At 33.8% G+C, this 13,546-nt stretch overlaps 1 protein-coding gene across 2 annotated transcripts in view; it reads right to left on the minus strand.

The window, feature by feature from the left end:
* Nucleotides 1-13,546, minus strand: part of LOC145247405 (NAD-dependent protein deacetylase sirtuin-2-like) — a 307,963-nt gene that overhangs the window by 34,256 nt on the left and 260,161 nt on the right. For both annotated transcript variants that reach the window (XM_080109110.1, XM_080109111.1), the window contains one exon: nucleotides 9,345-9,468. In XM_080109110.1, the coding sequence (XP_079965236.1) occupies nucleotides 9,345-9,468 (124 nt within the window). The remainder of the gene's footprint in view (nucleotides 1-9,344; nucleotides 9,469-13,546) is intronic.

Raw genomic sequence — 13,546 nt, forward strand, 5'->3', positions numbered from 1 at the left:
AGCTGAAATTTTGTATGGACATTTGTTATAAGGTACAGCGAACTAAATATTATGATAACCATTTGATGCACAGCTTGGGATTAATACAAAGTAGTCATCACAATAGAACATTTACTGTATAAGCTGTCTTGGAAACTATTGGACTGATCTGGTTGAAATTTTGTATAGACTTTTGTTATGATAAGGTGCAGTGAACTAGGTATTATCGTTTCAATTCAATGCACTGTATTGAAGCGACACTCACTCTATGAACCGGCTTCCTCTGAAGGAGAAAGTGTCACTGGAATATGAAATTTACAAGCAATTCCCAGTTGCATGTATATCTGCGTCAAGGGAGATGACGGCATTAGGTTTGTGCGGTTGTTGCAAGGAGATGTCGGTGTCCTCCTACATACAGCAACTGCTTTTCTAAATGGTCAATCATCTGATAATGACCAGCCTCAACGTTGCTTAACTTCGGTAATCTAATGAGAACCGGTGTGTCAACGTGATTATGCCGTATTCGATGCACATTTAGAGATTAATAGGGATTTTATTTAATGAAAAAATGAATACAAATTTAATCATATTCAACCATCAATTTTGCATAAAGCATTCATTCTAGGTCAACAGACTATAACTTTTGCCCGTTTTTAACTTTTGCTAAAAGTTTAATCTAAAATGATTACAGGAAATGTGGGGGGGGGGGCGATAGATTAGGTAAGGTTTTGATATGAAAGCAAAAATAATGGTTGAAATAGTCATGCACAAGAAATTAAAAAATAATCTAATAAAAGTGGAAATATATGTGCCCGGTTCGATTCAATAATCACCTATGCAAATTTATTTTCATGAGCAACGGAAAAAAGGTTTAGTCTTAATAATTGCTGCTGATAATAAAACAGCAATATCATTTTATTTGTACGAAATTATGAGAAGAAAATATTTATCATCATGCCATTACTAGAGCTATGACAACAGCATATTTTTTTCCTTGTTTTGATATCTTATATGTTTTTATGTAGAGTGATGTGGTTCTCAGTTGAATAATTGTGTCTAACTGTGTCGGATATATACTTGAGAGTCAAAACAATGAAAAGAACATGCTGTTGTCATAGCCCTAGCCAAGGGAAAAGTCTCCTAGGTAAGAGTACTCTGTATGATGATGTAGGGAAGTAAAAACCTGAGCAATGGGGTTGAGGACATGCATTGCATGGAGAGAAATGATGCATGAACATGACACAGTGAAAGTGTAATGTGAGTTTTTAAGATAGGCATAGATCTGGTGACATCAGAGGAAGATTAAATCTGAACAGTATAGCGAGATGTGTTCAGAACTTTGATGGTATGAATATGGTGAAGAAATTGACCGGTTTGTAAATGTAGAACAGTTAAGGTAGCAAGTTCAGTTCATAAGGAAAGACAAAAGAAAACATGGGAAGAAGTGATAAGAATGAATTTTAGACAAAGAAGGATAAATAAAGACCTGGCTAGAGATATAGGAAGTCAGGAAGTCAATTTCTTGAAAGCTGTCCAACACATGCCAGCATGTAAACCGAATGTTAAACTGATGATGATGATGATGATGATGAGGAGAAATTAATTCTTAAACTTTTTAGTTTTTCTTTCTCATGTTGAATTTCAAGGATTCGATCCATTACGCTTTCCGCTTCTTGTAAAATCGGTTCTCTCTATCGTTCTAAACACCTTTTCTCATCTAAAGTTATTTTCTACTATCAGACCATGTATGAAGTATTGTTTTCATATTTGAGATGGTGAATCTGTTTCCCGTTTGAGGGTCCTTGATAAGGTTTAGAAGCGTCTGTAATGTGGTTCGTCTCACCATTTCTCCTTCCCTGTATCTTCTCTCTCACAGACATGATGTTGCTAGTCTCAGTTTTTTTTTTATGTTATTATGGCATGTGTTCTTTAAAATTGTCTGATTCTCTGATTCCTTTGCTTCAGCTTGTTTGACTTGCTGATCTCGTAGTCTCCATCAACTTGATACCTTACTGTAATAATTTCCTATTCCAATAGTTTCTTTCCAAGACTGCAAAGTTCTGAAACTATCTTCCTATTAGCTGTTTTCTACCTACCTATACTCTTGGTATTTTCAAGACTAAGGCTAATAGATATCTCCTACCTTTGCAATAATCATCTTTCGTTCTTGTTAGATTCTTAAATCAAGTGGTTTCATGCCTTGTCTAGAACGATTTGCATAAAGCATTGATGATATGTAGCAGTTAAAAACGAAATGTTTCTGAAGGGAAGCAGAAATCGATTAAAATACTAATTTATTTGACTAAAAATAGGGCAAAAGCAAGTACGTAATTTCCCGTCGAAAGTGATTTGCACAAGAAATTTGTTTAAATGTAAAGCCAACAATTATGTAAAAAAATGTATTCTTTTATATTTTTGAATCAACTCAGGTGGCATTTATTTTTCTAGTAATAATTTCTATCCAATGTTTATTTTGTTTGGAAATTTGTTGAAAACAATTATGAAAATTAGTTATCATCTGATACATTGAAAACTATCCGTGAAGAGTAGAGTTTTGAATGTAGTAATTTTTAAATAAAAAAGTAGAGCATAATAGTTAACGTGCGTTATCTCTTAATTGCCTCCTCCCACCTCTTCATCTCTCTATATCTCTTTCCCATAAAGAGTGCAATAGAAGACGATAAATTAATCATATTACATTTACAGAGAGAAAGAAGGAAAGAGAGAGGAAAGAGAGAGAAAAGAGAGTGAGAGATAAATAATACCATAATCAATTCTACCACTTAAAATAACTTAGCAAAAAAAAAAAAAATACTAAAAGGAAGGGAAAACAGAATCGATTTCGAATGAAAGCAAGCATGAAAGAAAATGGTAAATTAATTGTATTAAATTTGCAGAGAAGATGGAAGAGAGAGAGAGAGAGAGAGAGAGAGAGAGAGAGAGAGAGAGAGAGAGAGATTGATATCTGTAATTTTATCCCCGTTCTTAAAATAACTTAGCAATTTACTAAACGAAAATTGAAAGAGAATCGATTTGAAATGAAGCTAAGTTTTTGATATTTGGACTTTGAAAGACTGCAAGTTTGTATGTTTGCTGCTAATCTGATCTGTCTTAGTTGTAACTGGATTGCAACGAATACTAAACAATTATCTGTACAGCAAAAAAATCAGTGCAGTGAATCTTATCCATTTAAGTAAAGAGTTTAAAGGAATTTGCTGACATAACGTTTACCAATATCAAAAAATCTTATAATAAATTTCTTACCGAAAATATAAATGATGGAATGGCAAACGAAATCTCAGGTATTTTTCACTTTTTTGGATGACAACTGATTATCTATATATTAATACGATAGCGTGTGTGTTCTTTTGTGTGTCACGCTTTTCGGCAAATTTCATTGGTTGAGATTTAAGAACACACACGCTATCATATTAATATATAGATTATACTAAATGTGAACTAATTGATTTGGTGAGTATTTAATGAGATCCCAGGCATAATCTCCTTCTTCTTTTCGAGTAGGGGGAGGATGATAATCTGACGTGTTTACTTCCAATGATGACGTCATTTGTTACATGATAAGGGCTATCCCCTTTTCATGTAAGTATAAAAATAGAGAGTTTAGTTAAAATGAAATAGAAATAGACGAAATTCGAACCTCGTAATTTAGGTTTAGAAATAGATTACGTGTGAGAATTAAAAAGGAATGTAAAACAAAAACTTGTTTCGAATAGAGATAAAATATTTCAAGAAAAGAATGTGAACTGTCAAGTTTGTTATGAAATTTTACATTGAAACAATGCAGCTTATAAGATAATGTTTTTAACATATTGGAAAAATAGAGTATAGGAAAAGTTTTGGACACGCATGTCCAGAACACGTGAAAGAAGGCACATGTTTTAACATGTGTATGACGTCACGGAAAATAGAAAGTTCTAGGGATAGAGAAAAACTTTAGTTAGAAGAAACAGAGTAAGAAACTCAGAGAGGGTCTGGGAAGCGTCTAGGAAGCGAGACGATACTCGGAAACTAAAATGTGAAGCTTTGAATTCTTGATGATGGAAACCACGGCTGGTCGTGAAGAAATAAACCTCATCATGTGTTTTATAAAAACGTCGTCTTGTCTTATGATTCTTACAAAAAGGTAAAGTGAAATTGTATTATATATTTGTGTTATAAAATGTCTTTACATACACGTCTCGACATCTCATGTCTACACAATGTCTGAACAGTGAACACTATCTCCTCACTCAAAGAGCTTCTTCTTCCAATCTACACATCTAAAGAATGAACATTTAATATATAGGAATCGTTATAAACGAACAATCTCTCTAAGTCTCTTACAACAACATCTCTATCTCTCTGAGTCTTTCAACATTCCTCTTAAACACTCTCTCTAAGATACAACAAGCCATATAATAAATCTCTCTCACTAAGAAAAAGCATCACTTATAATAAGACTCTTCTAAGACTGCGCGTATAATAAGACTCTCTCAATGAAACCCCTATATATATAGCACATTATCTTGTTAAAAAGATGCATATAATATATTTATGATGTACTACATTGACATAAGATGTCATATTTCAAAAATCACATGGATGTACTGCTGATTCCAAAAATCAGGTAAATGGATCAGTGCGCGCTAGGGTATTATTTGTAGCATTCGAAAAATCATGTGAATATATCAAGTAATCCCAAGTTCATATTTTCGTCCTTAATGTCCTCATGGCAGTAATTGCAAAAACTGTTCTTAAAGATGGAGAGAGGATTAAAGTCACTTGAATGCTGAGATTGATGCTACACTTAGAAATTCATGTTGAAGTAATGGTTGCCTAATCCCTAACTATGTTAATGTTTTTATGTATTAATTTTGAAAAGCTGCTGAAACAGTTCATGATTTAAACATTACTTTATTTCAAGTATATTTTTAACAGTGGAGTGAGGGATATGAAGTCAGTCCCGGAAATGGCTGAAACCATTTACGATTTAAACATTACTTTATTTCATGTACATTTTTAACAGTGGGGTGGGGGGATATGAAGTCAGTCCCGGAAATGGCTGAAACAGTTTACGATTTAGACATTACATTATTTCATATATATTTTTAACAGTGGAGTAGCGAACATGAAGTCAGTTCCGACATTGGATGAGACAAGTGCAAATATATATTAGCAGAATACCTAGTGTCGCCCAGGATTGAATGAGATAGCTGGGAAACATATAGTAGCAGAATACCCAGCATCGCCTGGGATAGAATGCGAAAGGTGGAAGATATATACTAGCATCGTCACCCAGGATTGGATAAGATAGGTGGGACATATATACTATGAGAATACCTGGAATTGATTAATGTGTTTGTAATGAAATAATCCGCTCAGGTAATCTATCAAAGTTATTATTTTTCTAAGGGGTGTGATAATGTGGGTTAATATGTTAAAAAATGATTGTCGAAATTAGTAACATATTCAAAAATTATAAAAAATTATGAAATGTGAGTTAATTGATTGGTGTGTTTGCAATGAAATAATCAGTGCAGACAATATATCAAAATTATTATTTTTGTAAGGGAGGCGATAATGTGGGTCAAAATTATGAAAACTGATCGTCGAAATTAGTAACATATTCAAGAATTATGAAAAATGATGAAATGTGAGTTAATAGATTGGTGTGTTTGTAATGAAATAATCAGTCCAGACACTATATAAAAGTTAGTATTTTAGTAAGGGGGCCAATAAGGTGAGTTAATATGATGAAAAATGACTGTAAAAATGAGTAACATATCCAAGAATTATGAAAAATGATGAAATGTGCGTTAATTGATTGGTGTGTTTGTAATGAAATAATCAACTCAGGCAATATATCAAAGTTATTATTTTAGTAAGGGGGGGATACAATTTTAACAAAAGGGCTAGAATAATAGGATGGTGTCTTCATTCATGCTGAACGCCTACAGAATGCCCAACAGCAATATATTACATATGAAAGATGCCGCTGTGGAATTTCCACAGGTCCCGCTAGTTTGTATTATTTTTATTCTTTGGACTACTGTTCTCAAGTGTTATTTTCATATTTTAGTCAACGTAATATTTGACAAGATATACATGAAGAAGGTCGGAGGTTACATCGACTGAAACATGAAAGTAACACTCAAGGTGAGAACAATAGTCTGAAGAATCTAAATAATATCAAAATCTCAGAAAGCAGTGATGAAGTAACTGTAAAGCTACCTGATGCAACAGATAAGTTTGGAAGATTCCAGACATTTATCGATTATGATGTAATGAATATAAGCATATCCGGGTTCTTCCTCCTTACAAGAAAATGATTGGCTGTTAAGCCATACATACTGACTAATGGAGTGCCAAGGACAAACATTGAAAGGTACGCAGCAAGCCTCATACTAATGAATACCAGATCCAACTACAAACACTGATGCAATAAAGCGACTTACCATATTATTACTTGAAACTGTAGCAAAGACGACTCAGCTATTTCAAACGATTATATCAGTTATATCTGAGCGTGGAAATCTGTCAACGCACCAAGCTTAATAAGCTAAATATCCTGAGACACAAGGCTAAAAACTTTAAAGTTTTAATGGAATTTTCCACCGTTTTTTTACTTAATATTTAGCCTTACATAGAAACTCCCGATTTTAACCTTACTTTTACACATCTGCATCTAAAATATTGTTAACACGTTCCATTCTCAGAATAGCCCGCACAAAATCTCTAAATGACGTCACACAAAAGCGTAATAATAATACTGTGGTAAACACTATTTATAAGGAAGTTCAACTAGGTCACTTAGTAGAAGCTCTAATTGAAGATATCAAGGTTTCGGTTTTGATTTCTGGTTATGAAATCTGCTTTATTTGTTTAGAATTGATTATTATCTGAATATTAATTTACTTGTCCGTACGTCCAGTGTCACAAAATAAAAAACATCATCATTGCAAACATTAATTAAAGAGAAACGAATTACCTCCCTTTATAAGCTTCATACTAATGAATACCAGACCCAACCACGAACATTCATGCAGTACATCTACTTACCATATTATTAATTGAAAGTTTAGCAAAGTTCAAAAAACTATATCTTTTTTGCAGCACATATCAAATTTGTTATGCTTTTATTTTTTTTTTAAAGTAGAATAAAAAAACATAATATTCAACTTTTATGTATTGATAATAAATTCAGTCATTTGCTGCTGATAATAAAGATGGCTTCTTTTCCCAAAATTATTCCAAATAGAATAAAGAATATTCTGGTAGTAATTAACTTGAATTAAATATTCATATTTTAAAAGAACATGGTGCTACAAATTATAAGAAAAAATGAACTCTTAAGAAGCACATATCAATGCTATGTAGATCTAATGTAAAAAAATCCATTTGACTTAGTTCATCTGATATTATCACATTAATTGCAAATGGAACATTTGGCATGATTTGTTTATTTTACTGCATACCAGTGAGGGTTGAGGACATGCATTGCATGAAGAGAAATGATATGAGAATGATACAATGGTTGTGTAATGTGAATCTTAAAGAGTTAATTCTGATGGTCTCAGAAGAAGATCAAATCTGCACAATGTAGAGAAAACAGGGGACTTCAATGATTTAGTTAAGTTGAAAGAATGGATGAAAGTTCAATATTAGGTTGAGAAGAAAGTTCTTGCACACTTTAATTTTTACGTATTTTCAAATAAGTTTTCGTTTACTTTATATATCATTTTAAAGAACGTTTTCCACTCTATCTAATCATTTAAATTACAATCGTTTTAAAACTATTATGTCTTCTTTTCAGAACGTTGAATACAAGATGGAAAAAAAAGAAAATTTGCACAATTTTCTTATTTCAATTCAAACTAGGCTGAAAAGCTGCTAAAACGGTTTGTGATATCAATTAAACATTTCACACAGGAACCAACCAATGAAGCATTTGGCACAGCACAACGGTAGTTTAAGAAATTTTGTGGCTGCAACGAGAGTCTTAAAGATAAGCGTACTGGTTGGCCATCAGATGTTGACAACAATTAATTAAGAGTCTTAGTCAAAGCCAATCTGTGCACAACTGTTCGAGAACTTGCTTCTGAATTAGACGTAACATATATGACGATTTCCAACCACTTTCTCGACCAGGTTGTGACTTGTGATAAAAAGTGGGTTCTTTACGGCAACCGGCAATGCTTAGCTCAATGGTTAGATGCCAACAATGCTCTACGACACTTTCTGAAGCCAAAGTGTTTGGAGGTCTGTGACTGGTTTCATCCATAACAGTTTTTGAATGCAGGCGAAACCATTATGATAGAGAAGTACAAATGGATAAAATGCATCAGAAACTTTGACAACACCCAGCATTAGTCAACAGAAAAGGCCCAATTCTCCTCCATAACAATGCCTGACTGCACATTGCTAAACTGACCCTGCAGAAATTGAATGAATTGGACTACGAAACTCATCCGTCATACTCTCCAGACCTCTTACCTACCCATTACCATTCTTCAAGCATCTCGACAACTTTCTGCTTGAGAAATGCTTAAAAAATCACGCCTTCAATGATTTTCTTCACCACCATAACACAAGGTATTTTATGTTACTGGCATAAATACACTTGTTTTGTGTTGGCAAATGTATGTTGATTCTGATGGTGCTTATTTCGATCAATAAATTTTTGTTTGAATCGAGATATGTTCATCTGAATTTAAAAGTTAAAAACCATGAAAATGTTCTTGTCAACCTGATAGATGTAGAACAGTTGAGGTAGTAGATTCAGTTCACAGGGGAAGTCCAAGGAAAACATGGAGGAATGATAATAATATACTTGAAAGAAAGAGGGATGCATAAACCAATTCCTTAAAACCACTCAACATATGACATCATGTAAAATGAACCATAAACCGAAGATGATCATAATCCTCATGATAATTCAGAAGCTTAACAGCTATTTTAAATACATATCAACCCTTCTGGGATCATTTGATATTATATGAACAATATCTATTGTAAACATGAGTTGATATTTTTCATATACATTGTGGGTTCATACCACAACGCTATTCGTGCTTAAATGATTATAATGCATCCAACAGAATGTGATCTAGGCAGAGCTGATTCTTTGACCAGAGCAAAATCCATTAAGCCATCTCAACATTTGCAACTGAATCAATTTCTATTTGAGAAGAAATGCTGATTTGAGGCACAGCATATATAAAATCAAAATGACTGCTTCCTCAATGTTGCATCTTTCTTGAAAAGCCGAGGAAATTTAATAACGATTGGAGCAATCTTCATGCACTTGAAAACAGGTTAATCTTTTTGCGGATTAGGATTTAGCACATCACAATTTTAAAAATTACCTTTAATCCATTCCTGGCTGTATTGTGCATAACATTCTACACAATGATTTGAGAAGAAAGTCCCGTGAGCCTCGACAATGAGGTCGCCATTCAAACCAGCAACCCGCTCCAAGGTATCAATATTCTGAGGAAAAAAAAAAGAAAAAGAAAATTAAAAATCAAAATGTAAAACACTGAGGAACAATTCTTACAAGCACATAAATACCAACAACCAACCAGCAGCAATCCCGCCCCCCCCGCTTCATTGTAGAGGTTCCCATATGCCAGAAACCTTTCTACTCTAATAGCTGCTTTTCTTAGACCGTTTGTATTTGGTATCCTCACCTCCCTGTTTCCACGACTATACTGACATGCAAAAATTTAAATGTAATTTTCAACAAAAATTTTGCTGCACAACTCCCCACATAAGATGCCTCTTATAAATCTGACCCCCCCCCCAATTATAGTATCCATTACATGTCAGTGGCAATGTGCCTTGTTTGGGGGATGAACAAAAATATATTAAAAAAATAAAATTAAGTTATTTTATTAATTCAGGTTAATATTTTTCAGAGGTGAAATAACCAATGAATTTAACAAAATTCATAGAAAATTCCTCAATACCGAAGTAGAGCAAGATATGCTCTTCATCTATTTTTACATAAGCATTTATATGTCTCTACACATTCATGAGCATGTTTTGGTCAGCCAGTTACAAGTAACTAGCGACCTATTCAGGCAATGCTGTTTATACAAAGTAGAATAGATTATGGTCTCTACTTTTGTATATGCAGAAATGCGTGAAGAGATCTCTAGTTATTTCATTAATAAATATGATGGCTGACTATGATATAAAAATTAAATCATTAAGGTACACTACAACTCATCAAAAGCGCAATGTACAACAATTGCAACACAAAATGAAGGAAGATCGAGCCATACTGAAGACCATCAAAAGTTGGCATATCTCTACATAATCTTTGTAACTTACATATCAAAATTGTAACTGTAATATCGGCTGTATCTAACTCTCTAGAGATATTTTGTTTGGTTTATTTTACAGCATATCAACCCTTTTTGGGATCATTTAATACTGAATTCACTAATTTTGGGAAAAGTTTTTATGCTTCAAGTTCTTTATATCTTCAAATATTTATTCATAGCGTTTGGTTGTTTTCTAGCTGTAAATCGTTCTTTTTTTTTACTTTGCAAAACATTATTGAGTTTGCAAAAGGAAAGCGAAAACAATATTTGATGCATTTTAGGTCAGTATCTTTAGACAACCTGATCTGGTAGTACTAGGTCATAGAGAGTAGGTAAATAAAATAACTTAATATACCTACATATTACTGATAACATGACACAAACCTAGTAATGTAGAAGTATAGGTAAAAGAATGGAATTCTAATCCTTTGGCATCTACACATATCATTTCTCTCCATGCAACGCATGTCCTCAGACTTTGATGTCTAAAATTTTGGTTTAATTTTTCATTGCAGCAAATAATATGGATGTTGACAATCATGTTTCTTAATTTTTTAGATGAAAATTGATAATTTGGATTATTTGGACTACTGTTCTCATCATGAACATTATTTTTTTACAAAGTTTTGGCTGATGTAACCTTCAACCTTCTTAAGGTGTATTTTGTCGAACTTGCGAATTTGTCTGTCAAACTTAGGAATCTGCATGGAATTTCAAATGGGACCCATTCAGTCAGCCATAACCAGGAAGGAGTCTTAAGTAATACACAAATGTATTCTTAATATCGCCGGCACTGAGGATTAAATCTTCAACCCCAAGATGAGAACAGTAATCCAAATAATCCAAATAATACGAGTGTTGACAATTTCTTTACAGATGGGAATATAATAACAAATGTATGTGTAAGAAAAAAGTTTTTGAAATTGGCAGATTTATAATCTATGACCCATTTTCTTTCCTATGTCAAGATTTATAAAGACATCTTATGTGAAGAGTTATGCAGCAAGGTATTTATTCACATTACATTGAAATTTTTGGATGTACAGTTAGGAAAACATGGAGAAGGAAGGGAATTCCAAAACCTAGGTGTTTTTGAGGAGAGGATCTGTTAGAGTAGAAAGTTTTACATCTGAGTACTTCTACATTGAAGGGGTGGGATTTTGATGCTAATCGGGTTTGTTGAAGGTATTTATACTGATGGGAGTGAGTACAAATGTAGTTAGTTCATCAGAGAAAAATCTATTGAAGTACTTGTAAAACATGCACAGAGAATCACCATTGTGATGATGGAACAGGAGCTGAAGCTTGGTAGACAATGCAGGACCTATTAGGTTAGACATTGTCCAAGAGGAATAGTCTAGTGGCTGATGCACCAGTCTACATGTGGCAACAATAATCCATGCATGGGCAAATGGTGGTCGTATAGAGATGTAGGCAGGTGTTAGAAATTTTCTGGCCAGGGTCATTTTGGGATTCAAAGGTCACATGTCAGATAGAACTCAATAAGAATTGTGCTTGACAGTCTTTTATAATAGAGCAAAACAATAAAAAGAATTTTTAATGACGACAAAGTCATGTGTAAGAAAAATCAAAAGAAAATTTTATGAAAAATTTTATAGATTTTGTTTACATTATATTATATATTACATTGTTGCATTTTCACCCCAAACAAGGCATAGCGCCATTTTGATGTAGGGGGCTACTATCTGGGACATAATTTGCAAGCGTACTATGTAGGGAGTTGAGCAGTAAAATGTCTGTTTGCATTACACTTGAACTTCTGCATATCAATACAGTCAGGGAAGCAGAAACCTGGAAGGAAATTCCAAAGTCTAGTAGTCCTAGAGAATAAACTATTAGAGTAGAAGATTTTCTTGCATCTGGGAATTTCTACTGTGTAGCGATATCTATGTCAAGGGGGTACAAGGGTTTGTAGTTTGTAGAAGCACCTACAATTAAAATACTTGTAAAACAGGCAGAGGGATGCAACATTTCATCAATGGAACAATGGTTGAAGCCTAGCTAGCAGTGTGGGACCTACTAGGTTGGTGACTCCTTTTTGACGCTGTCTAAGAGTGAGAGACTTGTACCAGATGCATCAACCCAAATGTTGCAACAATACTCCATACATGGTCGAATGGTGGCCTTGTAGAGGTACAGGATACTCTCAGGCGTAAGTAACTTTCTAGCACCGTAAAGAGAGCCCACCTTCTTTGCAGCAGCCTTGGCAATGCTCTGAATGTAATTATTTCCCTGTAAACGTTAAGCCGAGGAGCTTGAACGAAGTACTTTCAATTAATGTATCATTAGCCGTGCCTATTAGTGGTTGAGAAGGTTTCTTATAGTTATTATAGGAAAGTAGCTTAGTCTTGGCAGCATTAAATGTATCCTTCCATTTTTTGTCCCCATTTCACTACAGACTGGAGGTCTTCCTCTAGGGTTTCTGCCATTGCCTTGGATATGTGTTCATTCTTTTTCCCCTTATATCTGCTATAGAACGCGATGTCATCAGCAAATGTACCCATCTCAGAGATGGGCAAGCAGATTAGCTTTCTCGATTGCCATGCAAACAACTTCAAGTGGGGGAACTGCTGATTGTCCGTTATTTTATTGTTATACAAGTTATCATTTGTGTTAATATTGATTGAGCACTAGATTTCCAGATTAAAAAACAATTGGTTAAATTTTTAGAAGGAACGGGTTTCTATATAATTTTAGTATAACTTTTCCGAATTTTGTGCGTTATGTAAAACTTACATTACCAAACTATCTAGAAATTCAAAAGTTTTTTCTTTTTTGCTTGATATGAGAATTTGGTGTTCAATCAATATAGCAATCAAACATCTTTTCAGAAAATAAGTAACAAAACACCTTAGTATTATTTTGATTAATCACATTACTGTTTCCATCTTGGTTGTCATTCGCGCAATATTTTGGATGATGTAACTTTCAGGTGTATCTTGTTGAACTCAGGATCTGCACGGATTTTCAGAAAAATTATTCAATCCACAGAAGAAGCATGCTCTTGTTCAATTAGCAATGACTAGATAGAAGTCCTAAATAATTTACAATTGTGTTTTTGGTGTTGCCCATACTGAGGATTGAACATTCAACCTCCAGAAGAGTGTAACTTAACAACTGAATTTTACAATACGCCACGGGTCCGAGTGGATGAAGTCAACAAGATACATTTGAAGAAGGTCAGAGGTTATATCGACCGAAATACTGTGAAAATAACA

Source organism: Euprymna scolopes, chromosome 25 (genome assembly GCF_053919585.1).
Source record: "Euprymna scolopes isolate OS-2025 chromosome 25, ASM5391958v1, whole genome shotgun sequence".
Taxonomy (NCBI): domain Eukaryota; kingdom Metazoa; phylum Mollusca; class Cephalopoda; order Sepiida; family Sepiolidae; genus Euprymna; species Euprymna scolopes.